Source organism: Stegostoma tigrinum, chromosome 18, assembly GCF_030684315.1.
Source record: "Stegostoma tigrinum isolate sSteTig4 chromosome 18, sSteTig4.hap1, whole genome shotgun sequence".
NCBI lineage: Eukaryota > Metazoa > Chordata > Chondrichthyes > Orectolobiformes > Stegostomatidae > Stegostoma > Stegostoma tigrinum.
The window spans coordinates 34,293,449-34,319,877 of NC_081371.1; the positions used below are offsets into that span (position 1 = coordinate 34,293,449).

General features: G+C 39.3%; 1 protein-coding gene across 1 annotated transcript in view; it reads left to right on the forward strand.

Annotated features, from left to right (window-relative positions):
- The window catches only part of met (MET proto-oncogene, receptor tyrosine kinase), a 130,846-nt gene that overhangs the window by 56,005 nt on the left and 48,412 nt on the right, over positions 1–26,429 (forward strand). Inside the window, exons 4-7 of the mRNA XM_048549059.2 lie at positions 19,071–19,205; positions 21,082–21,255; positions 23,663–23,823; positions 25,742–25,853. Of these exons, the coding sequence (XP_048405016.2) occupies positions 19,071–19,205; positions 21,082–21,255; positions 23,663–23,823; positions 25,742–25,853 (582 nt within the window). The remainder of the gene's footprint in view (positions 1–19,070; positions 19,206–21,081; positions 21,256–23,662; positions 23,824–25,741; positions 25,854–26,429) is intronic.

Here is a 26,429-nt window from a genome sequence, read left to right on the forward strand (position 1 = left end):
CCATCTCACCTTAATCTTTGACATTACACGGAGTTTCCAACAGTTTGAATTCATAAAGACTGTCGAGTGTCACCAACTTCACTCCAACTACTAATAAAGCCTTTATTTTTTGAAGCCTTTCAGTTTTTCAGACTCAACTGTTATAATGCTCTTGCAAAACTCATCAAAAATTCTCTCTACATCACATCTTCTATTGCACCAGATTCTGTCATGAATTGCCTTGTGGAGTCACGCTGGTTCCCATTTCTCAAATTTCCAGTTTAAGATCCTTTTCCTGTGCTTAATATTAATTTTTCCAATCCCACAACTACCTCCAAAATATTTTGACCTGAATCCAGATTTTTGTGCGTTCCCTGCCCCTCTCACTGATGCCTCCTTTGGCCCCACTATTGGGACCTTTGCTTTCAGCTATTGTTCTCTGGAATCATAGCCATATTCTCTTGGAGATCCCTCCCTAAACTGCACTGCATCTCCATCACATCCTCTTTTTTAGAATTTGACTAAAAATTCATTTCACTTTCAGTATGATCATGTTACATTGAATCACAGCATAAAAAGAAATTATTGGCCCAAATGTCCTGTGCTGCCATTTTTGCTCCTGCCTGACACCCCTATTCATCTAACCCCGTCAGCATCACTTTTTAACTCCGTTCTCCTTTACATTCTTTTCTGATTTTCTCTCTGATATGTCTATGCTGGTTGTCTCAAATAATTGCGGTAGCTCATTCCATTATGCAACCAATTTCTGAACAAAGTGATTTCTCCTGATTCCCTGTTGGTATTATTAGTGATTGACTGTTATTTACCTTTGGACTCCCCGTAAGTGAAAACAATTCCTCTGCTTTTTTTAAATTATTTATTCACGGGTTGTAGATGTCATTGGCGAGGTCAGTATTTATTGACGATCCTTAATTGCCCTTGAGTACCGTCTTCTTGAACCATTATGTGCTGAGGCACTATATTAGAGACAAACATGCAACCATATATCTGTGAGATATCAGAAGACACCAGGTTATAGTCCAACAGACAACTTTTTTTTCTTTACTCATTATTGGAATGAGGGCGTCACTGGCTAGGCAACATTAATTGCCCATCCCTAATTGCCCAGAGGACTGTTCAGAGTCACACACATTGCTGTGGGTCTGCAGTCACATGTAGGCCAGACTGGGTAAGGGTGGCAGTTTCCTTCCCTATCAGACATTCGTGAATTAGATGGGTTTTTCCAACAATCGACAATGGATTCATGGTCATCATTAGTTTCTTAATTCCAGATATTTTATTGAATTCAAATTTCACCATCTACCAGAGTAGGATTCAGACCTGGGACCCCAGAACGTTATCTGGGTCTCTGGAATAACAGTCCAGTGATAATATCATTAGGCCATTGCCTCCGCCTGAGGACTAAACCTGTTGGACAATAACCTGATGTCGTCCGACTTCTGACCTTGTCCACCCTAGTCCAACTCAGGCACCTCCGCATCATATATATCTGTGAGCTCACTTATCCTCAGAAAGCGTGTTTAGGGTGATTTCTTCTTATATATAGAAGTGTACCAGTGATGTTATTTTTACAGCGTATTTATTGCTCATTTACACCTGTTCTCTTGGGCCCATTTAAATATTGTGCTGCCTATAAAATTGTTGTTTTCCTGTGCACAGTGACTTTACATTTAATGGAGCCGTTGACCCCTTTTACAGTGTGGTGTTAAATATCATGATACATAAAGGACAGACAGCCAAATTAAAATCTAATACAACCTCATCTTTATTAGTAACTTGTTAGTTCTTGGAAAGTACACATCAACACATTATCAAACTGTTTAAGTAGAATCTTGATACTACCCATGCGTGATGAACTCTCCAGGTTGACTCCTGTAGTCTTTTCTGAGTTCCAAGCTCAGGGCCTCCTCTTCATGATGGTTGGTCTCAAGTTATCACATGAAACTTTGCTGTTTGTTTTTTAACTGTGCTTCGTTTTATATTTTCTTTTCCAGACCTTTCAATATCATGCACCTTATACAATACCCTCATAGTTCTAAGTTCATTTGTCCAGAGCCATGTAAACAGGAGACATCTGTGTCCATGGCTCCTCTTATCAATTTTATATCATTCCCTTCTTGCAACCACAAGGATCTAATAACCTTTAGCATCAACCATTTGCCTAGCCAGCAGGCTGGTTTTACTATTTCATTTGACAGCAAGTTGACCTGGTGTTTAAGCAGAGTTAGCATAATTTCCCATCATGCTTGTCAAACTTCAACTGTTAGCCATGGGGTCACAGTTACCCATAAGATCACAGAGCAGTGATTGTTTAAAATATTGATGAATTCTTCTAATTCTGCCTCCATGTGAGTACAAATATCCCATTTCAGTAAACTACACAAAGTATTATTTGAACATGTGAAGTAGGAGCAGAACTAAGCTGTTTTGCCACTCAAGCTTGCTCTACCATTCAATAAAACCTGTTTGTGTTTTGAATTCCTTACTCCTATCTATCTCTTAGAACCTCAAATGAATAAATTCCCCTGTTACCTTAAAAGCATTCAATGATCCTGCTTACACCACCTTCGAAGACAGAGTTCCTAGGTCTCACAACCATCTGAGAGAAAAAGAATCCTCTCATGTCTATGCTAAAATGGCAACCCATAGTTTTAAAACAGTGCTACTGTTTCTGGATATACCCACAAGTGAAAACATCCTTCCTCTGTCTAGCTTGTCAACATCATTCAAGATGTTAAATACTTCAATCAAGCCACCCTTAACATTTTTAAACTCCAGTGGATACAAGTACATTCTCTCCAACCTATCCTCATAAGACAGTTCACTCATTCCATGTATCAATCTACTAAGCCTTCTCTGAACCACCTCCAACCCAAGTATATTCTTCCTTAAACAGACCAAAACTGCACACAGTCTTCGAGATGTGACCTGGATAATTGAAGCATCGCATCTTTACTTTTATGTCAGTGCTCCTTATGACCAAGGGGAACTTCTCTATTCTTCCTGCCAAAGTCCATAAACACACTTTATCCCACATTTGTATTCCATCTACCAAGTTCTTACCCACTCACTTTACCTCTCTTTAACCCTCTATAGATTCTTTGTGTCATCCTCATCACTTGCCTTCCCACCTATTTTTGTCATCCACAAACTTGGCCATTGTATATTCACTTCCTTATTCATGTCATACTATTCCAATAGTAAATAACTGTGGGCCCAGCACTGATCCTTGTACCACTCCACTAGGCACAGGTTGCCTTTCTAAAACTACTACACTTAACTTCCCAAGTTAATCATGATTGTCTTATCCCCTTCCTAGAATCCATCTTCCTCACTGAGATATATCCTTGCTCTGAGACACAAATTGTATTCTTACATGTTTGCCCTTGTCCATCAACTAAACTCCTTTCCCAATCCACTTCAGCTAACTCTGTGCTCGTTCCTTTATAAGTTGTCTGCAGCTTGGACTCCAGCTCATGCACTCAATCCAGTTTTCCTTGAGCTGGAAACATTTACAATGGATGTGTTCACTCTGAAGCACTTTGGTGACCAGCAACTCACACGTACTGCAGCAACAACACATCATTCAACCTGTCATCACCAGTGTACTTAATTTAATTGATTAGTCCATAACACTAGTGTCCCTGCTCTTAACACTTCACAAAAATCATAGATAGATAGAATCATAGAATCCTTACAGCTTGGAAGCAGCCATTCGGCCCATCAAATCCACGCCAACTCTCCAAGAAGCATCCCACACAGACCCACCCTATCTCTGAAACACTACATTTGCCATGGCTAATCCACCTACCCTGCCCATCTTAGCAGGAAACCGGAGAACCCAGAGGAAACCCACGCTGACAAGGGGAGAACGTCTGGTGTTTGCACAGTCACCCGAGGCTAGAATTGAACTGGGTTCCCGGCACTGTGAGGCAGCACCGCTAACTGTCATTTTGCCCTGAAAGAATTGACGAATCCCCGCTCTTTATTATAGTTACTTCTGTTTACACCAGAATCAATCTTATAATTAATAAGCTTAAGAAAGAGAAAGACACACTTAAACACAAACTTTGCCTTTATTTTAAAGACTTTAAGAACACATCAATACTATTGACCAATCAGCTGCTTTCCCCACCCTTGCGTCACATGGTGGTGCATGACATTATTCCACCACTGGTATCATTGGCCATAGGCTTCTTGACCCCTGCTTTTTATCCTCTCCCACTCACATCTAGCTTAAAATATATTATTTTGAGCTCAACAATACAATCCTGCTTTTAGAACTTTTACTTATGGTGAGTGGTGCTTAAATTGAGCATTATGAAATGAATCCTTAAATGTTTGCCACTGCATTGCTATTGATCTTTGCCCTAGCCCAGTATGCCAGTTCACTTCACTCTTCATACTGACATAATTATCTTTAATTTCAAATATTCGCCTTGGACCCAATTTTCTCCTATGAAGTGGATGTAAAATTCAATCATGTTGTAGCATTTGCTGTCTACGAGTCCTGTGACTCAAAGGCAACTAATCCAGGGTGGGTCAGTGCTAAAATATTCGTAAAGTTGTAGGGCTGCCAGTCAGGGTATGGACGCTGTCTGTCCAGGCTTTCGAGTCAAGACACTCAAGAGGATGAGTTATGATCATTCCATCAGGTCTGTCTACAGAATCTAAGGGATGAATGCCACCAGAGACCTGCTGCTGTGGGAAGGAGACCCAGCAAGCTATTTTTCAGGTTTGGAAGCTAGCAGCTAGAGACTGTGGTGAAAAGAGTATGCCAATTCTGATGGAAGCAACTGTACTGATGTAGAGCATGTGGTAAATCATGGATGTGAAGAAGCTAATGGGAAAGTTGGAGAGTGGGGATTTTAACCTACAGTGAGGGACATCTGGCCTCAGATGGAGGACAGTGTATGTCTAAAGCTGGCACAGCGGAGAACGTAATTGAATGCCTTGTGGCACTACTGGCCATTGCCCCTGACTGTCGTGATAGCACTAACTTGGTTGGTGACCTAAAACCTCACGGCTAGGATTTGATAGTGGAGCCTCCTCTGCCAATTCTCCTGGAAGAGGATGCCTCTCCTTTGCATCAACCCCTCGATCAGGACTTCTGTGGCCTTGTCAAGCAAGCAAAGTGCTTTCTTTCCCTTCTCTGTCATCTTCAAAAAACATCCTTGACTGAACAGGGCAGCCTCAGAATGCTGGTGTTTGGCCATGTACATGCAACCTGTTACAGATGGCATGAGTACCAGAGATGTCAATCTCTCAGCGGATATCTGGTGAGTGGTGAGTAGTTCTGGACATGTTCAGCTAGAATCAGATGTGAGGGGCATTATAGAGATGGATAGATATTAATGAGGTGCTTTTGATGAGACACGGTGAGAAATCTTGCTAGGCCTCCTGGTGAGATCTGTCCAAAAAATTTAATGCAACTCATGTTATTACAAAAAATGTATGATTCAGCCCAGTAAGTTTTAATAGATCGCCTTTTGTTCTGAACTGTCTGAGGAGACATCTTATCTTAGTATTTTTGTGTTTGTGTATTGCAAAGATCTACAGTGTGATATTCCAGGAGGATGATGACAAAGTTTTATCCTGAGAACTGCTGGTTTAATCCTTGTAGAAATTGTGATCTGTTTGCATCATGTGATTGGAGGTGGGCATGTTTTATTGAGCAAAGTTCGTTTTACAAAAGTTAAACAAGAAAATGTCGCTTTTAAAACAATATACAATCTTTTTGGAATTTCTTGCACTCTCTGTTTCACCTTTCTTTTATATTACTGCCCCTCTATGCTGTGTTCATTGAGGTTTTCTGCTGATGATGAAATCCGTGATAAATGCAGTCTTTTTGTCTGATTACGAAATCCTCCTGCAAAAAACCATGCTTTTAAGTTGTCCAATTTGTAATTATATCTCTGATTCATCCTTTTCCCCTTATAGGCGCCTCCCTGCAATTCTTTGATCTAACTTTTTATTGCCAACTAGTTTTTACCTCGCTCACAGCGTTATAACTTGCAGTAATTATTTGTTGGAAAATTTAAAGCAGCAGTTACCATAGGCATCAAAAACTATCTGAGTGATAATAACTGAAAATGAGACTGAGCTATATTACAAAATGGTTTTCCCAAAAGAAATCTAAATTGGTAAAGAAAAATAAGAAAGGAGATAAAAGCTAGTTTTAAATAATAGCCAACGCACAAGATTTACCTAAAGGACTAAAAACTACCTTTCATATGGGCAAAGCATGTCAACACCGTAATGATTTGATATGATTTATTACTGTCGCATGTCCCAAGGTACAGTGAAAAGTGTTGTCTTATGTGCTTCACAGGCAGACCGTACTATACAACTGCATCAGGGTTACAGAACAGAGTGCAGCATGCAATGTTACAGCTACTGTGAAGATGCAGAGAGGGATCAACATTAACATTAAAGATGCCCTGACAAAAGTCTGTTAACAGCAGGGAAGAAGCAATTCTTGAATCTGTTTGTACATGTATACAATTTTTTTTATAAATTAATGGAAGAAGTTGGAAGACAGTATGACTGGGGAGGGAGGGTTCTTTGATTATGTTCGTTGCTTTCCTGATGGAGTGAGAAGTATGGATGAAGTTACTGAATTGGAGGCTGGTTTGCGTGATGGACTGTGCTGTGTTCAAGACTCTCTGTAGTTTATTTTGGTGTGTATTGTAAAATGGTGATAGGAAGTAAGTCATCTGCTGTAGAGGTCCATTGTGAGTTTCAGTCTTTAACAAGTTGCCAAAAGGAACTGAATGGAATTGGAAGATTTCCCCATAGAGTATAATCAGTTTTATGTAATAAGCCACAGATCCCTCTAAGTAGCATTGGAAAGCAGGCAAAAGTACAAAGGAAGGAAAGATGAGGAAAAGCAAATCTTCCCTTTCATATTTTAAAGTTGTCTTAATTTTCAGTTTAACACCATGCCACAATCTTATCACTTTATTGTTTATGTTCGGGTGTTGCTGAGCAAAGCTGGTCTTTTGTGATCCTGAAGTATATTTGGCAATATTGGTGCTGCAAATGTTTATGTTAAGACATGAAATGATTTTTCCTGTCCCCTGACCTTTCCAACATCAGAATCCAAGATAAAGAACCTATACCAATTTACTTGACTAAAGATTTAATTGTCATGCCTTACTTTGTTTGGAAAGAAATGTACAATAGGATGGCTGGTGTGCAATGCAGAGTGACACCAACGACACGGGCTCAATTCCCGCACTAGCTGAGGTTATGATGAAGATCCCACCTTCTCAACACCTCCTCTCACATGAGGCATGGTGACCTCCACCAGTCACCTCTCTCTAATAAGACGGCACCCCTACACTCCTGTAGGACTACCTTATAGGGTTCTACATTAATGTTTTGTGAAATTTGTTAGAATGTAATGGGGCTTTTGTTTTTGTTCTGATGTGAGACCCATTTTGTGGGTGTTCACAGATCAAGCTGTGCATAAGTAGGTCTAGGACATGATACAGTGCTTTGAGTGAGGATGACTACCAGACACAAGCATCAGTTTTGAATGGGAGAGGAACTCAGTGTCAAAGAGGATAGATAAATGTGGGTGTGTTTAAGAAGCATAGAAAGTGAAGGCTGTATCCTCATAACAATTGAGTGGCCACATGGAATGATGAGATGTTTAATGTGTAGCAAAACAGAATGAGGAGGAAAGGTGCTTTAAGTACAAGCTTGGTTATATCAGCAAATGGGCTGATTAAACCACTTCCTACATTGCATCCATGATGTGCCCATCATGCTCCTGCTACTCCTCTTACCAGCTTTCAACTGGTAAGAGCAGCAGATATTATTTTCCTCCCCGTGCTGCAAAAGATAAATCCCTTTCCTCCTCCTGACTGAATCCAGTTGTAATTCCAGCAAGCTGTCATTCAATTTTGACATTCCCTTGAACACCTCCAATTTCTACATATACATTGTCCCTTTACATTTGCTGGGGATGAGTTATGTGGGTACACATCGCACCCACTGCACTGATTCAAGATACAATTAATCTACGGTTACTAATTCTGACGTGCTCAGTGAACTTCCAGGTTTCACCTCCCCCATACATTTCCAACTCTGCTCCTTACCTCCTCATCTGAAGCACCATTGCATTAACATCAGAACCTTTTTCTCTGGTTGGGTGCATAGAAAACCGAATTCAAGATTCACCAGCAGTCACCATGAAACAGAGCACAACATTTCAATCTCCAAGTTTCATTTATGCGCTTGTGCTTGATTTCCTTTCAAACATTAGAGGGAAGTAACTGCCAGTCCATGGAATACAGGTTAGTGACTGCTGGGCTTGTGAAAGCGAGACAGGGCCAATGGGATCAGAAACAGCCTAAGTTTACCTTTGGGCTCAGCAAAAGCAATCCTGTTCCCCTGACCCCAAAACCAAACTTCTTTTGAATGGCCCCTGCTGGTTCCAGAATCTCTTCTTGCTTAACTTTACCTGGTAAACTGCTGTGGCTTTGCCACTTAGCAGCCAATCCATATGCCTGAGACAATTATTTATGAAGCTCACTAACAATCTGAAAGTAGTTTGAAGCCAGGACATGATCAAAGTTGTTAAAATTTAACAAATGTGAACATCTCTCATGGGTTGACTGATATATCAATAACGGAACAATAGACCAAATTGTTATAAAATGATGAAAGGAAGTGCTGTTCAGGCAGCATTACTAATGCCATACATGAGTAATTGAGGATAGCTACAATGGTGTGATTTATTCTTGTAATTGCTAAAAATAGTGCTTAATCATTGTCCTAAAGAAAGGATCCCAACAATAGAGGCTCATTCAACTCTGTTCACAGCATATAATATCTTAGCTAAACATTGTGGTCTTGAAATACACAATATACAAATAACAACAAAAGTAATTACTTGTATTTATAGGGGCTTTTAATGTAATAAACTTTACAGGAAAGTAATAGAACACATTTTAACAGATTAAGCTGGATGACCAAATGCGAGGTCATGAAGGTTCATTTAAGGGGGTGTCTTAAAGAAGGAAAGAGAAATCAAGTGAGGAAATTCCAGAGCTGAGGGCTTGGCAGCTGCAGGCACAGCCGCTAATGGTAAAATGGTGAGAATTCCAATGGCAGAAAGAAAATCTTGTATTTTACAACATGCTTTAGCTAGACCCTTGTGTACTGAGTAAATAGTTCACTCACTTCAAGGACACCTGGAGACATGGGCTGTAATATTTCTTGGGACAAGAGTTGGAATCCGGGGAGGAGTTCTGGTCGAATTTCTCCCTAAGCACCGTGGGGTCTACAGGTTCCGCTTCCAGAAGACTTAAAATCCCAGCAGTAGAAAGGTTTCTTTTTTAAAACAGAAGGCTAAGCTCAATTGTCCAGAAGGCCATATAATGTCAACCACAATTTGGTTAGACCAGGTAAGGGCAGCAGATTTTTCTCCCTGAAAGGAATCAGTAAATCAGATTTGTTTTTATGATAATTGACAGTGATTACATACTCACCATTAGGGTAGAATTTTAATCCCGCACTTCTGTTGAATGTAAATCTCACCATTTGCCATGGTGGGATTTCAATCCATTGTCTCCAGAACACTGACCGAGGTACTGGATTACCGGTCCAGTGACATAACCACTACACCCGTCACCTCTTGTTGCCTGGGAAAAGATCATTTCAGAGGAGGATGAATACAGCATGGTTAGAAGGATTGGAGGTTCTCGCAGTTGGGGTTGGAGAGAGATGTGGTGGAGTTGTGGGGATCAGTAGACAGAGCGCATCAGGCTTGTGATCATGAAGCTGGGGAGTGGTTCATTAGCATGTAGCAGGAAACACGTTTGCTTGTCGGGTTTGGGAAAGCACTTCAACTCCTGCTGAACAACCTAAGCTCGAGAAAAATATTATTTTTTTCCATGCAGTAGTGTTGCCTCCCTTTTGCTGTCAGTTTCTTAAGGCTGTGGAAACACAACTGACTGAAGTGGAAAAGAGATAAAATCTGAGCAACCTTATTAAAATGTTAAAAGCATAACCCATCTCCATGAAAACTTGAAGGAAGTAGATTCATGGTCACTTGGGTTTCGACTTGAGATTTGTTTTTATATTTTATCATCCAACCTGGCCTGGACAAGATTAGACTTCTCCTCATGGTACTTATCACAGATTGCAGAAAAGGAGCCCTTATGTTAGCCTGAGACTTACGCATCATAGTAATACGTTTACAGATTTAAATCAAAGTGAATTGCCAGATGGAAATTATAGTAAAAGTAATTACATTAGAGCTCAAACATGTTAGCAGAGCTAATATTGACACATCCAACAGTGAAAGAACAGGATAAGGACAGTACATATTTCAAGTCTACCTTCAGAAACTTGAACACATTATATTAGAACAGAAGGAGCCCTAAACTGTCTGAGTTGCTGTATTTCAGATGTGATGTTAAATCCCATCTCTGGACAAGTTTATATAAATGATTCCATGGGACAATTTGAGGAAGAGCAGGAGCAATTTCTATTCATGTTTGCTAGGGCAGAATTTATCTGGAAAGAAATTGTGACTATTATCTAATTGTTGTTTATGGAACTTTGCCTGTAAATTGACTACTGCATATTCTACGTTACAACAGTGACTACACTTCAAGGTGTTTTTTTTTGGCTGTTAAGCACATTGCAATGCCCTGAAGTCATGAAAAGTATGATAAAGATGCCAATTCATTAAAGATGAAAAATAAACAGAGTAATTTAGCTTCTGAGAAATCTCATCGTTCCAAATGTGACAATCAATCATCTCCAGAAGTTTATCATTCTCAACTTGCGTACTAGCCCTAGTTTCAGCAAGACATACTATGCAGTTTCTGATCTGTACGGACCAAAATCAACTGTATTCTGATCCATAAATGTTAAGATTCATTGATATAAAATAGTGTAAATATTTAATTGGTTTGAAAGCTTTCTCCAAATGTGTTTAAGTAAGCCTAAAACTTAAGGTTGTGCAACTTTAAGATGAAATGTTGAATCCTGTACACATTCTTCTCTGCAAATATTGAGATATCAGAGAAGTTACCTTAAACAGAAGAGCTCCTCAGTTCTTGATATTGCCAACCTTTCTTCATTTCGTAGTAGAATCTTAGGCCTCTCCAGGAGTTCACATGTGGGCATTTTGCAACTGTTTCACCGGCGAATTAATATTGATTGTAAAATTTGTCCATAGGCAATGAATCACCCATAAGGTTTTAAGAAAGGTAAACTTATCTTGACAGGTAAACCTTTAGGTTTTGGTCAAGCTTCATTAATTTAGTCCTGGGTGAAGCACTTCCTTGTGTGATTAATCCTTCAGTTTCGCCTTTCTTCATCAACATTCTAATTCCAGTAATTCACGATTCAGAATAAAATTAGTAAGCATTTTGAAATGCATTTCTCTCCAGATAAAAGGAAGTGCAAAGAATTTCCTGAAGATACTTGGTAAGGCATAGAAAAGGAAATGTAGCAGTTTGGATAGAAAGACAGTTGATGCCAATGAACCAAAGTTAAAGTTAATGGTACTGTTCAGATTGTGAAAGCTTGAGAGTAATGTATTCAATGATTGATGCTGGGTGCACTTATATATTCTTTGCCCCTCTTTTTGACTTGGACCTGATCATAGGGTGTGCAAATTTGAAATTCACTAGCTACACAATAATTGGATGTTCCACGGATAATGTTGAGAATGGCAACAAATTTGAAAAGATTTACTGAATAGTCTAATATCTTTAATATAGGCAAATGTAAATCAATGCACTCAGAGATGACAAAATGGGGAATTGGAAGCATACATTGAATGGAATGACAGTGAAGAATGACATATGTTTGCTTGGAGTCTGAGGGTTGTAATTGCAAAATTCTCTGATTCTGCATACAAATGTTGATTCTTTCCAAGATAAATACTATTAACTTCTAAAATTTCATAAATAGAGATATAAAATTTTTAAAAATCCAAGCATTTCAAAAAATTATACAAGGTTAAAATTTGTTCAGGTCACCAATTTTTTTTTATCATGTCCATGTGTATTTCACTGCCTAGGCCAGCATTTATTACCTATCAGTAATTTCCTAAAGGCCAGTTAAGATTCAGGCAGTTTTTTGTGCATCTGGAGTCACAGCCCAACTAGTAAAGATGGTAGGTTTCCTTCACTAAAGGGCATTAGTGAATCAGGTTGGGTTTTTTTGTCTACAACAGACAATGATTTCATGAAACAAAAACAGAAATTGCTGAAGAAACTCAGCAGGTCTGGCAGCATCTGTGGAGAGTTAGCAGAGTTAACATTGCAGGGGCAGTGACCCTTCTTCAGAACTATTAGTAGCCAAGGAAAGGTGGCATATAAGACAGGATGGAGCACAAAGTTGTAAGCCATTAGGTGGAGACAGAGCCCAGAGAGACAGACAGTTAGGCTGACAAAGGAATAGATAATGGTAAGCCTGGGAGAAAGAAAAACTGATAATGGGGATCACAAATGGGTGACAATGGGTCAGCTCAGCTGAAAGCACCCCATGCCATGACAGGGCAGGACCAGAAGGTGTGCACTTTGTATACCTAACTGTTTTTCTCTCTCTCACTCTGGGGTCCGTGTCCACATATTCGCTTACACCTTTCTGTCCCATCCCCTGTCTTCAGCTCATATGCTACCTTTTCTTTGCAACTAATCATTCTGAAAATGAGTCACTAGAACTGAAATGTTAACTCAGTTTGCTCTCCAGAGATTCTACCAAACCTGCTGAGTTTCTCTAATAATTTCTAATTTTGTTTTGCATTTCTAGCATCTACAGTTCTTTGTTTTCTGATGATGTTTTCATGGTCCTCATTAGTCTCTTAATTTATGTTTTTTATTAAATTCAAATTCCACCATCTGCCATGGTAGTGTTTGAACCCTGGTTCCCAGAACATTTCTTGGGTCTCTGGATTAATCGTCTAGCAAAAATACCACTTGGCCCTCAGCTTCACTAAGCATTAATGATTAATCATGAAACATTAAATAAAGCACTAGACTTGCGTGATTGACTATTGGCTTGAGAATCTGTAGTTATGAGTGAAATTTGAAACTCTGTGTTCAAAGAAGGCTATGATGAGATTTAATAGATATTCTTATAACTATGAAGAATTCTGACAATTTGATAGGGAAAGATTATTTTTCTCTGTTTAAGAAATCAGTAACAATGGAACATTAATTACTATCATCAGCAAACTGGAACTGTAAAAATACTGTAAGAAACAAGTTGTGGTGAAATCACGGGCAAAGGAGTGGTTTAAGGCAAATGCAATGTATATTTTAAGGGGAAGTGACTAAATAATTGAAGCAGGAAAAAATCCAGGACTGTTGAGGAAAGAGAGTTGGTGAGAGCCCCAACCACTGTGCTTTGCAGTCCCCTAACTAACAAAACACCTGCTTCCCTGTTGGCTTGTGATGGCACAGGACTGACTGTTACCCTCCCACTGTAGCCAGACATATCCCCTGAGTATGATCACAGCTAAGCCCCTGGACTGTATGTGGACTGTGTCTGTGATAGATGATCCTGATTAAACAGTCCCCCTCTCCCGCCTTGATTGTCTGAGGACTAGTACCCATTCACTTGCTAACATGGCTGTTAGTTAGATAAACATGCAGCATGTTTGCTGTGCAGGCAGCTGTTATCTTCTGTGGATATTTGATTGACATCCAATGTGCTATGCAGCAAGATGACTATACCCCCTCCACCAGATCCCTACTGACAAACAGCTTTCTATGTGTCTGCACTAAAGAGCATATCAATACAGCTGTACTAATAGCCTTTAGGCTCCACCCCACCCCGAGTGATAACAGGCAAGGCTTGACAAAGTATGGATGCAGTGAGCAAAAGCTAAGAGAGTAAGTGATCAGCCTGAAATGCAAGATAACAAGGTGTGGAGTTAGATGAACACAGCAGGCCAAGCAGCATCTTAGGAGCAGGAAAGCTCCTAAGATGCTGCTTGGCCTGCTATGTTAATCCAGCTCCACACCTTGTTATCTCAGATTCTCCAGCATCTGTAGTTCCTATTAGCCCTGAAATGCAACCTGCGAGCTGCTTCTGTAAACATGGTGTCTGTGCAGCATGAACCTTTCAAATGCCGGTTGCTATGCATCCTGCAGTACAGAGCTGTGCTTCCTAACTGTCCTGCAAGTTAACCAGAGAGGTGCCACGAGGATTGTAAGGAGTTAGCAAATCTTGGATACCAGATTCCATGGACCAGTGGTGCATGTGGCTGGTTCCCATGGATTGTGCTGTGAAATGCTGAGCTACGTGGAAGCTGGTCAAGGCCAATGGCAAGATGAGATCACCAGGTACCTGCGCTGACTTGTGACATTTCGTTTGCTGGGCACATTTGATTAAGAAAGGAAGTTGCATATTAATGATGCAAGATGTACAGTTTTAAGGCATTCAATAAATAATTAACTGGTAACTTACTGCTAAGTAGCAAGAAAATCACCTTGCCATCCAACAGACGAACAAAAGATGCAGCAAGTTTCACTCATTGTCAACATCAGCTTCATTAGACTTCTTGTGTGATTCCACCACAAATCTTACCAAAGCCCATATTGCTTTTGTCCCTTGAAGAACTTCATAACAAGGTAAAACAGAAATCAGTAAGTAGGAAAATATCTTTGATTACAGAGGCTATAAAGCAAACCTAGCAAAATCTAGATATGTTTTTAAATAGGCTATTTCAACACATAGAATGTTGTTAAATTATGCAAAAATGAAGTGACAAATTGACCAGAAATGGAGATTAAGGAAAATTAACTTTTGAAGTTAAATTGCAAGCAGCAAACCTTGCATTCAAAAAGAATTCTGTCTGTTTGAGTTATTAAATGATGCAGAGCTGCCGGTGTTGGACTGAGGTGAACAAGGTCAGAAATCACATGGCACTAGGTTATAGTCCAACAGGTTTATTTGAGATCACAAACTTTCGGAGTCTTACTTCTTCCTCAGGTGTTAGTGAGAGAGGTAGCATCAGACACAGAATTTGTAAGTAAAAGATCAAAGGGTCACACCACTGATGAGGATGTACTAAACAAACCTAAGATGCTTTTAAATCTTTGAGCAGTTAGAAGATTTTAAATGATTACTATGTGTATGTAAATCTCCAAATTCCCTTGAGGTCACTGTCCTGAGAGAATGAAAGGTTTAATCAGTGTAAAGAAGAGGTGACATTTTTGGTTTGACAATGCATGTTGGGTGGGAGGCCTCGTTTAGAATTTGTATGTGTTTTGATTTGGAGTCAGGCTGGTTTTACTTCTAAAGTAGAAAATTATAAAATGCCACTTTGAATATCTATAAATCGAATGCTCTTTGAACAAAACAGAATGTATTTGCAAATACACATTCACCCCTCAGATTTACATGTGTGCATACGAGTGTGTGAGAGAGAGAGAGAGAGTTAGTGTGTGTGTGTGTGCGAGTGCTTGTGCGCGTGCAGCAATCAACAGGCAGGGATCTTCCCTCCCAGTGGGAGACAACTTCAACGGACAAGGACATTTGACCTTGAATCTTCGGGTAAACGTCCCCCATGGTGAGCTTCGGGATGCGCAGCAACACAGTGTCACCAAGCAGAGGGTGATAGCCAAGTTCGGTACCCATAAGGACAGCCTCAACCAGGGTCTTGGGTTCATGTTGCACTACAGGTGACCTCTCCACACTATACAATCATACACACACACATACAATCACACACACACACACACACACACACACACACACACACATACAATCACACACACACACACATACAATCATACACACACACACACACACACACTTACACAAACGTACTGTCTCTCTCTCTCATACACATACATACACAGATCCCCTGATGCACACACTGTCTCTCTGACACACACACATGCGCACATGCACACACAGAATCTATGGGTGAATTTGTATTTGCAGGTACATTCTATTTTGTTGAAAAAGCACACAATTTATAGACAGTCAGTCAATGTGGTGTAATATAATTTCCTACTTTAGAAATAAAATCAGTCTGACTCCAAACCAAACACATACAGATTCTAAACAAGGCCTCATACCTAACGTGCATTGTCTGAACTAAAATGTCACCCCTTCTTTACACTGATAAAACCTTTAGTTCTCTCAGGACAGTAACTTCAAAGGAATTTGGAGATTTACATATACATATTAATCAATTAAAATCTTCCAACTGATTAAAGATTTAAAAGCATCTTAGGTTTGTTTTGTACGTCCTCATAAGTGGTGTGACCCTTTGATCATTTACTTATAAATTCTATGTTTGATACTACCTCCCTCACTAGCAGCTAAAGTAATACTCTGAAAGTTTATGTTTTCAAATAACCTGTTGGACTTTAACTTGGTGGCATATGATTTCTGACCTTAGGGGCAGCATAGTGGCTCAGTGGTTAGCACTGCAGCCTCACTGCACCAGGGACCTGGGTTCAATTCCAGCCTTGGACAACTGTCTGTGTGGAGTTTGCACATTCTCCCCCTGTCTGCGTGGGTTTCCTCCCATAGTCCAAAGATGCACATGCTAGGTGGATTGGCTGTGCTAAATTGCCCGTAGTGTTCAGGGGTGTGCGGGTTAAAGTGAGATGGGTCTGGGTGGGATGCTCCAAAGGGCAGTGTGGACTTGTTGGGCTGAAGGGCTTGTTTTCACACTGTAGGGAATCTAATCTAATCTTGATTTATTAAAGTTGCAATATTCATAATGCATGATCTGCTTTGCAGATGTAAAGGACAAATGTGGCCGGATAGACATGGTGGATTCAATAGTTGCTTAACTGATTAAACTGACAATTTTCCCAAGATCCAGGAAGCCTTATTGCCCACTTCACACAGTTAGTCACTCACATTCATGCTCCATCGCTTAACACACAAACAGGGCAGGTTCAAGACAAGTTTGGGCAAGATTTTGGATCTTTCAACATTTCAGTCTCCTCCTCCTCATCAACCTAACTCATAGCTGCCTGTTGTATAGGGTTAAAATTCCTTCCAAGGTACAAATTTCAATCAGGATAAGACCTTTGGAGAGCACCTAACCCATATTTCCCACAGTAATTATTTCAGACCTTGGTAAATCCCTTGAGTTCCATTTGTTAACTCAAAACTGTTTAACTCAATCCTGAAACATAGTAAAGTTTCTTGCTTCATCACATTTGCCAGTGATCTGCTCTTTTAGAAAACTTTGTTATTCTTAATATTCAAACATAAACTGTTGAGTTTATATTGTACGGATTTCGAAAAAGATCACAGCTTTTTTTCACTGTTCAGGACCAGACACACTCATTTTTTTAAATTTTAGTTGGTAGAGGTAACATGCTTTCAAGTCCTAAGGTGACTGCTAGCTTTATCATGTAGCTCCTTCTGACATAATTACTATCTGAAACATTGTGGTCTTGATTTACAAGTATGAACCAGAGTTCTACCAGTTATTAGCACAGTTCAACTTTACCACGCCAATAAAAATATACCTTCAAGTTGAAGTAACTCTTTCTGCCCTTTGCATACTAAAGAATTATATGGAAGCATTATATGGAAGCCAGAGAAAGGCCCCAAGGTTAGGCATCAGTCTATAATTAAAATGGTTTTGCTTAATCATTTCTGCTGTTCCTTGTATTATAAACACTGATTTCAAATAAAATAAATTTGCTTTTAGTTTATAAGATCATATGGTCTGTGACGTAATGTTGCTAAACTACGCAGTCTAAGATTTAGGTGTTGTACGAACGGAACCGGAATATGGTTAGAATAAACAATACTGGAGCATGTACATTTAAGAGATTAACTAGTGCAGGGATTTTTTTTGGTCTACTGGAGAAGGAACAGAAGCCACTGAAACTCATCTCTGTTAAAATCTTGTGCAGCTATGACCATACTTCATATGTCATTGAATCATACCTATTATGTTACAAAAACAGGCAGTTGCTCCCAGTGTGTCCTTGCCCACTGTCTGAAGCAACAACTCATCTAGACTTATCCCCCTGCTCCGTAGCTCTGGTAATGCATTTCAATTCCTAACTATCATTTGTCCAGCAAAGCCTAGACCCCTCATGAATTTTAGTATTTCCGTCAAATGTCCTCTTGATCTTCTCTAAGGAGAACAGCCCCATCAGCTCAAAACTGCCAGCATAAATTCCCCATCCCTGGAACCACTCTTGTAAGTTTTCCTTCACCTAGGCTCACCATCTGAAACCCCTGGCAGAATGAGGTGGGAGCTTTATTCCCATATTAAAAAGAGATGGAGAAGGCCTCTCTTTTCAGTACCGGGCCCTGAAAGAAACTTTGTATTCAGCTCATCCCTTCTGGATTAGAATATCACATCCAAGACAACAAATGTTGGTAGGCTGTTCAAACATAGAGACAAGCAGAGCTTGAGGTGAATTTTAACTTCTTCTACCAGATCAGCTGAGATTAGCTAACTCAGCATAGTGTGGGAATTGAAACAAGAACTTTCCAGCATAAGATGGCATGTTCTTCCATGCCTACGTGACAAGGTTATTGCTTCTGTTGTTCCTTCATCGTAATCAGTTACCACTTTTGCATTCAGAGATGGCCCACTGATTGTGAGGATGGAGCTCCTTTATTTTTGCACATTTCACTTTTGTAGCTGTTTGTGTGGAATGAATTTGACTTATGACGTTTGAATAAATCACTGTTGTATGTAAGATTTTACCACCTTTAACTCGTGCTACTTTAGCTAGCTCTTTGTGTTGAATAATAGAAACCAGTAATAACAGAAAACTCTAGAAAACTCAGCAGGTCTGGTCGTACCTGTGGCAAGTGGAACAGAGTTAACATTTCAATGGTATCCTTCAGAACAGAAGAGAGGTACAAATGTGATGGATTTTATTCTGTTGAGAAAGATAGAAACCCAATACACAGTTGCCACAGGCTCATAAACTTTTCAAAATCAGTGTGAAGATTCACAATTATTTTTTCCTCTGGTGAGATCATTGAACTTCTTTTGCATCCATGATGAGTTACCCTTCTCACATCATTACAATAGTGACAGCTTGTAGCATATAAAATACTGACCAATTCTGTAAATACTGTCATTACAGGTGGTGATTTCCCGCATTGAACGACTGACACCCCACGTAAGTTTCCAGTTGGATTCCAGTTCAGTATCTCCTGAAGTAATAGTTGAACAGTCTGAATCTGAAGAAGGCTTCATTGTTGTCATCACGGGAAAGAAAGTAGGTGGTTTTTTGATTGTAAATTCATTATCTCTCCTTATGAAAGTGTGGTTTCTTAATATCCTTTCGTCCTCATCTTCAAATACTTATGCTAGTCACATTATGACATGATAACATTATTTTCATGTCAATAACAGCGCTCATTAATCTCTCATGATACCTAAAGTCACAAATGTTTTTATAATTTAAGAATATGCTGAGAGTGTAACAGTAATTAATAATAATCACATCATTAATATGTACATAACCCTGTAATTTGCAGCAAGGCATCGCAAGTTGCCACAAATTGCTGAACAATTTGTATCAATGTATCATTAATCTTTTGAAAACAGAAGCTCACCAACAGCTGCCGCATGATTTTCAAGAAGTGCTTCATTTGCAGTATTAAAACCAATTAAACTTGCCTCAAAAGGTTATGACTGTTACTTAACTATGTGAGGAACATTTCACTGAACAGATTTATGTTTCTCCAATGCCATTCAACTTCTTCAACCCAGAAAGAGAATAATTCAAATTAAGATGTTTCCTTCCTACAAATAGTAAATTGTTATTAGAGAAATTAACATTTCAAATGAAAATATTTTGCAATCTTTTCTTTCCCTTTACTCTCTTTTTCTCTTAATTCAAACCCACCTGTCTCATTTTGTGCCTAATTAGCCTGGAATTCATGCACTCGAATTCACCAGCTTTCCCTTTCATTATCTATTCTTAAATCTCAACAGTTAAAGACTATTGGCCTCATCCTTCACTCATATTCCTGAAGTGCGTTGATCTCACTGTCCCATTAACATCGCGCACTTCTGGCCGATTGCAGTGCAAAAATGTTTCTAATTGAAGGATCAGAATAAAAATCTAAGAAACAGACCACCCTCTGAGATGGTCGTCTCCTGAAGCTGCTGGGTGCAAGGGAAGTTATTAGTCCATTTTGGACTTTTCTTGTGTTATATTAGTTACTTGCTGAACATTGTATTTGAGTTCCTGAAAAGTACAAATTAAAATGAAATAATTTTAAATGAATCAAAACTTCCCATTGCAACTAATATAAAAATTGTAATTAAGTCCAATAGGACTTTTTTTGAGAAAGAAAAGCAGGAAGTAGAAGTACTGTACATTCCTGAATTCCTACATTTGTAAATGAAATAACTTTTAAAATAAAATACATTTTAAAATATGAAATAAGTATCACACTTTTTCTATTCACCCATTGCTGCTCTACTCTGTCCTGCTCACCACTTCCATCTTCTGTTCCCCCTCCTTCCCCACCCTTCCCACTTTCTGGTTTGCTCTTCCATTGGCTGCTTCTCCCACTAGCTGTTTTCCTCCACCAAACCCTCCCTGTGGGTCAAGACTTGAGGGGAGGGAGGAAATGAATGAGATTAAGAGGAGCTCTGAGTGGGAAGGGCAGGCAGGAAAGTAGCAAGTGGAAGAGTTGGAAGAAAGATTGAACGGGAGGGAGTCTTTGGAGGGAGACAGAGATAGTGTGGGGAAGTGGGAACATGTTGGGAATGGGCGATGCTGGGCCAAAATGATCAGTTGATCAGTTCAGTCGCACCCCATTGGCCCTGGTATATTAAAAAGCAAAAATCCTGATGATAGTGAACATATTGATCTTACTCTATCCAAGCTACTAAAACAAAACAAAATTAAAACGTCGACATACCATGTATCACCGGGTTTGGTGTACTTAACATGTCTCTCTCAACATCACCTGTAGGCACAATGTATTTGGAATGTTATAGACAGTCAGTTTTAAATGTATAATAGATTGCTTATCTATTTTATTAATGGAATGGAGAAGCTTTTTTCTTGGTATAATGAATTCACAACTTGTCAAAAACTAATTGCACCATAAAAAAAAAATGTTCTTTCTCGCTAGATAAGCAGAATACCTTTAACAGGCCCAGGATGTGACCATTTCCTGTCATGCAGTAAGTGTTTAACAGCACCTTACTTCATGCAGTGTGGCTGGTGCGATGGTAGGTGTTCCAGAATACAGGAATGTACAAATCAGACATGGGCCCAGAATATTTGCCCTCCTGTTATCAGTAAGGTAAGAATCTCTGCTGTTTCTTTAAAAATTTTAAATTTTACCATGTTTACTGTTGCTCCTTGGAGTGTATCCAGGGCAAATTTGCAATATCTTTGACAAAAGTACACTGTGTATCTTTAATTCGAACTTCACCAATAGATAAATAGCATGTTTAAAAACTTCATCTGTTAATCTGATTCACTGGTGTGTGATTTGGTTTAAATTTCATTGCGTTTATGATTTTCTTCAAAAAGATCCATGGGATAAAATCCCAATCTACCTCCCAAGGTTTAAGTTTGATATGTTAAAAATTCTAAGAAAATTTTTGAAGAAGTCATTCAGGTTGGCTTTAAAGGTTATAGTCCAATTAGAGCACTTGCTAACCCTAAATAATTTCTATACATTTTATAGTTACTCCAAATTACCATTTTAGAAAGTAGCACAATATTTAGATATTATCCAGTATTAATGATCCAGTAATACCTTGGTAATGGAGATCCAGATTAATGCACAACTCCATTGTGCGAACATCATGAATTCTATAACATAGGATTATTGAGTCCGTCATGCAAATGCCATCCTTCTTGAGTCCCACTTAGCCTGAATTCCCCCGCTCTTTCCCAAACATTTTGAATTTTGAGTCCACTTACCTTTTAAAAAGTGCTAATAGACCGGCTATGACTTGTCTCACAGAAAGGCTGATATCAGCAAATATTCCTTCAGTGTAATGCTAATGTTGTGTGCATGTGTCTGTCTGCAGTCTTCTAGAGTTTATAATGTGCCAGAGAGTCACAGAAATGTAGAGCCATAGGTGTCAGTCCATGTCACAGAATAGTGGTAGCAGGAAGAGCAAATTTATGATGTTATAGACTCTGCTTGTATTGTTGTGCCTGATAGAGCATTCATTTCCTGAGAGCCCTCTATGCAAAATATTTCTAACTTTTCACTCATCCTTTTGATAATATTGCATTGACAGCATCTAACTATATTATGCATCATGTAGGTATTGAAACAATGACCAGTACAAGTAGTTCTGAACTTAGCAAAATCCTTCATTGTTTTTACAGCTTGATCAGTTTATTCCTCTAATATTTACATATGTGTCTTTCCATCAGCGAGCCAACAGAATAATTATTGGTTATTTAAGACATCATCTCAGTCAAGTAGCAGAAAAAAAGGAAGTAGACAAAGGAATCGATTAGATTTAAGCAGCCAAAACAGTCAGGGAAAACCTAGGGGTAATGTTGTAAGTTAAAGCAGAGTTTACATTTAAACAGATTGTGCTGACAGTTCTGGAGAAGTTGTTTCGCAGTCAAGCATTTACTCTCTTTCATCACAGATGCTGCTAGATCCACAGATTCTCCAGTATTCTCTGTTTGTTCATTTATGTTGGACTACTATGGAAAGGTGTCAAGTCACAATTGAGTGCCTTCATATTTGTCAGAGAAAGTCAAACTTGAACCAAACTTGATACTCTAGATGGGAGATAATGGTATTGTGGCAATTTCACTGCACAAATAATATAATGTTCTGGGTGTATAGGTTCAAAACCCACCACAGCAACTGAAGGAATTTGATTCAGTTAATAAAACTGGAATTGAAACCTGGTGTCAGTGAAAAGATAGGTACCATATCAGAGGAGATATTTTATTAACCTTTACAAATGGTGAAAGAAGCAACGTAGAAAGGAGAAGTACAGGGAGTGAATTCCAGAACTTAAGGTCCAGGCTGCTGAAGGTATACAGTACTGGTGAAGCAGTTAAAATCTGCGCTGTGCAAGGTGAGAAATAGAGGCCAAACATCTCAGTTAGCGGCAAGTCTGAAGAAGTTCCGGGGGTGAAGGAGGGGCAAATCTATTGGAAGACTTTAGAAACAAGGATGAGAATTTACAAAACATAGTGTTGCTTAATCAGGAGTCATTGTAGGTTCATGAGCACAGGAGTGATAAGTGAATGGGAATTGGTGCAAGTTAAGACACAGGCAGCAGAGTTTGGATGACCTCAACTTGATGGAGATGAGACTGTGGGAGACCAGCCAACAGTGTACTGGAATTGTTAGGCTGTGAGTTAACAAAGACATGATAAGGGTATGCACACCAGAAGAAATTAGGAGATACAGAAGTAAAGGTGGGCTGTGTTACAGCGGCCTTCGCAATCGCACAAATAAAAGGTCAGTCACTCATTCTGAGATCAAATGTGATATCAAGGTTACAAATAGGCTGTTTTAGTGTCTGATCAAAATGTCAACAACAGGGTTAGAATCAGGAACTTGAAAACAGAGAGCAGAGTTGGGACTGAAGACCAGAAAAACAGCTATCAAACTTTTTGAGAATTCTCCGTTGCTTTTTATCCATTTAATATAGAGAGTTGAACGACAGCAAATTTGTGAATGCCTACAATTGATATTTTATTGTTGTAATTACTTGTAGATCTCCCCATTAAGTGCACCTTCTGAGGGTGGAACAAGATTATCCATTTGTGGAAAAGATTTTGGAGCAATGAAAACTGGAAAAGTAAATGCTAAAATGATTGCCATAGAAGTCGGCAACGCATCCTGCAAATTGGAGGTTAAAAAGAGCAACAAGAACAGGTGTGCGAAGAAGAACACAATTCTGACTCACCTTTTTAGATCATTATGGTTTTAAAAAAACACCTATTTGCAACAAATAGGCAAACATTTGGCATAACATCTTGCATACAGGTGGACAAATGATTGCTTGCATCAAGCCACAAGTCTAGTTCCAGGTTTACAGATCATAAAAACCAGAACAAAGATAAGGCACAATACTAAAAGCAACCTACCAAAACTGAGTTAATGTTACCTGTTTCTTTTGGAGCTGCCACTTGGACTTCAATATAGAGATGAAACATTTCAGACTCAATTTTAAACTGGTGCACTTAGTGGGTACATTGTAGGTGAGGATTGAAATGACAGTCCGCTCGTCCTTCCTATGGTTAGCCATACAAGCAGGTAGTATCCTCTTCAGTATCAAAATATCGCTACCTACGGACATCGTTCAGACCCCAACATAAAGCTAACTTGGAATTGCAACTGCAATGACAAGTGCCATTACCATGGAGAATTGGCAGAAGACATAAAGCAGGGTGGGAAAGACTGTGCTGTGTTTTTCTTTTGTAAAACATCTCTTTGTGGGCCAAGAGGAATAGATGTGTTCCTCGCAGCCTGACGGGGAAATCTTGCACCTCATAGTCCTGAGTTCTATGCCAGCCTCAACCCAAATATATTTTCCAGTGGCTAGCAGGGTGAATAGCTGTTAATGGGAACTGTTAGCAACTAACAACAGGTGAGGTGTAATGTGATATCCAGAGGCAACACACTATGGACCTGGAGGAACACAGCAGGCCAGGCAGCATCGGATTTACCCTCATGTCGCAGATTATTCTTCTGGAATGCCAGTGACGACCACTTGAGTTCAAAATCTCACTCCTGGTTTTCATAAGCCCCACATTAAGCCCTCTGGGTTTGGGCAGGTGTCAGCATGGCATCAGTTAAGTGCGGCTCAAGAGTTCATTGTCAGCCTAAAAACAGAAAGAACAGAGGATGTTGTAAATCAAGAACAAAAACAGAAGTTGCTGGAAAAGCTCAGCAGATCTGGCAACACCTGTGAAGAAAAAAATCAAAGTTAACATTTTGGGTCTGGTGACCCTTCCTCAGATCTGATGGCAGCTGGGAAAAAGTCAGTTTATACGCACAAAATTGGGAGGGGGATAGGGTAGGGAGTAAACAACAGGATAGAGGATAGAGCTCAAAGAGAGAGAAGAACAAAAGCTGAAAAAACCAGAGTTAATGTTTCAGGTCTGGCGACCCCTTCCTCAGTTCCTGTGTTCTGAGACAGGGTCACCGGACCCGAAATGTTGACTCTGATCTTTTCTTCACAGATGCTGCCAGACCTGCTGAGCTTTTCCAGCAACTTCTGTTTTTGTTCCTGATTTACAGTGTCCACAGTTCTTTTGGTTTTTATTTGGAGAAAAGAGCAGTTGGATAGACAAAGGAGTTGATAACGATCAGGCTAGGAGGGTGAATGGCTGTTAATGGGGACTATTGGTGACTAACAACAGGCAGTGTGTAATGGCAGGCAATATGCTATCAAGAAATAACACAGTATGGAGCTGGAGGAACACAGCAGGCCAGGCAGCATCAGAGGAGCCTCGTCATTGAACATGATCATGGCTGATCATCCAATTTAAAACCCTGTTTCGACCTTCTTCCCATACCCTTTGATTTCCCCAGTCCTAAGAAAGCATAGTGTGACTTTGCTACGAATTTATGTCAATAGCCATTTTCAAAAACTAATCACCTTATTGGAGACTTTAGACTTGCATTTTCACTGAGACAAGATAAGAATCGTAGAAGCAAGGCAATTTGTCCAGAGTATTTCTCGTCTTGGTACAATATAAGGAATAAAATGTAAATTTAAAATTTAAATACCATTTAAAATCATCTTTCCTATGTTGTAATGTCAGCTAACTTTTTTTTCTTTCCAAAGACTTCTCTGTATATTGGAAGCTGTTAATGCCACACAAGATTACAACCCTGTCTCTGTTAATTTAACTTTGAACAAGAGTTTGACAGCACTTATGCATGGCTTTCATATTGTGGTAAGATAGAGTTCATTTTTATTAATTTTTTAAAATAGCTTGTGACAATATGAGAGTTTGATAATCATGCTGATCTTAATCAAAACTTTACCAAATTTGCTTTTGAGCAGCAGCTTATTTTTGCATACTGTAACAGCACTTCCACAATTCATTTACATATCATTTCCATCCATTCATCGCCCAAGGAAGCAAGATGTATTAACATTGTCATGCATTAACTCTGCATTGATCTGTAAAAATGTCTGCACTTTGAACAACATCCACTCTACTTCTCACAAATTGGTTCTTGGTGTCTTCTAAAAGTTATGTACTGCGAAACATATGCATGCATCAACAAGCACAAAATTGTCCAGAGAAATTAAGATTGTCCATGTTAAATTTGAGAAAGCTCTCAAGATGAGGTATGCCTATGGAAAATTTGAAAACTAAGGGGAACCTTCTAAAATCTCCTAATCTTAGTTTCCACAGAAGTAGTGACATTTGATTGAAGGGTCTAGGCCCGAAACATCAGCTTTTGTGCTCCTGAGATGCTGCTTGGCCTGCTGTGTTCATCCAGCTCCACACTTTGTTTTCTTG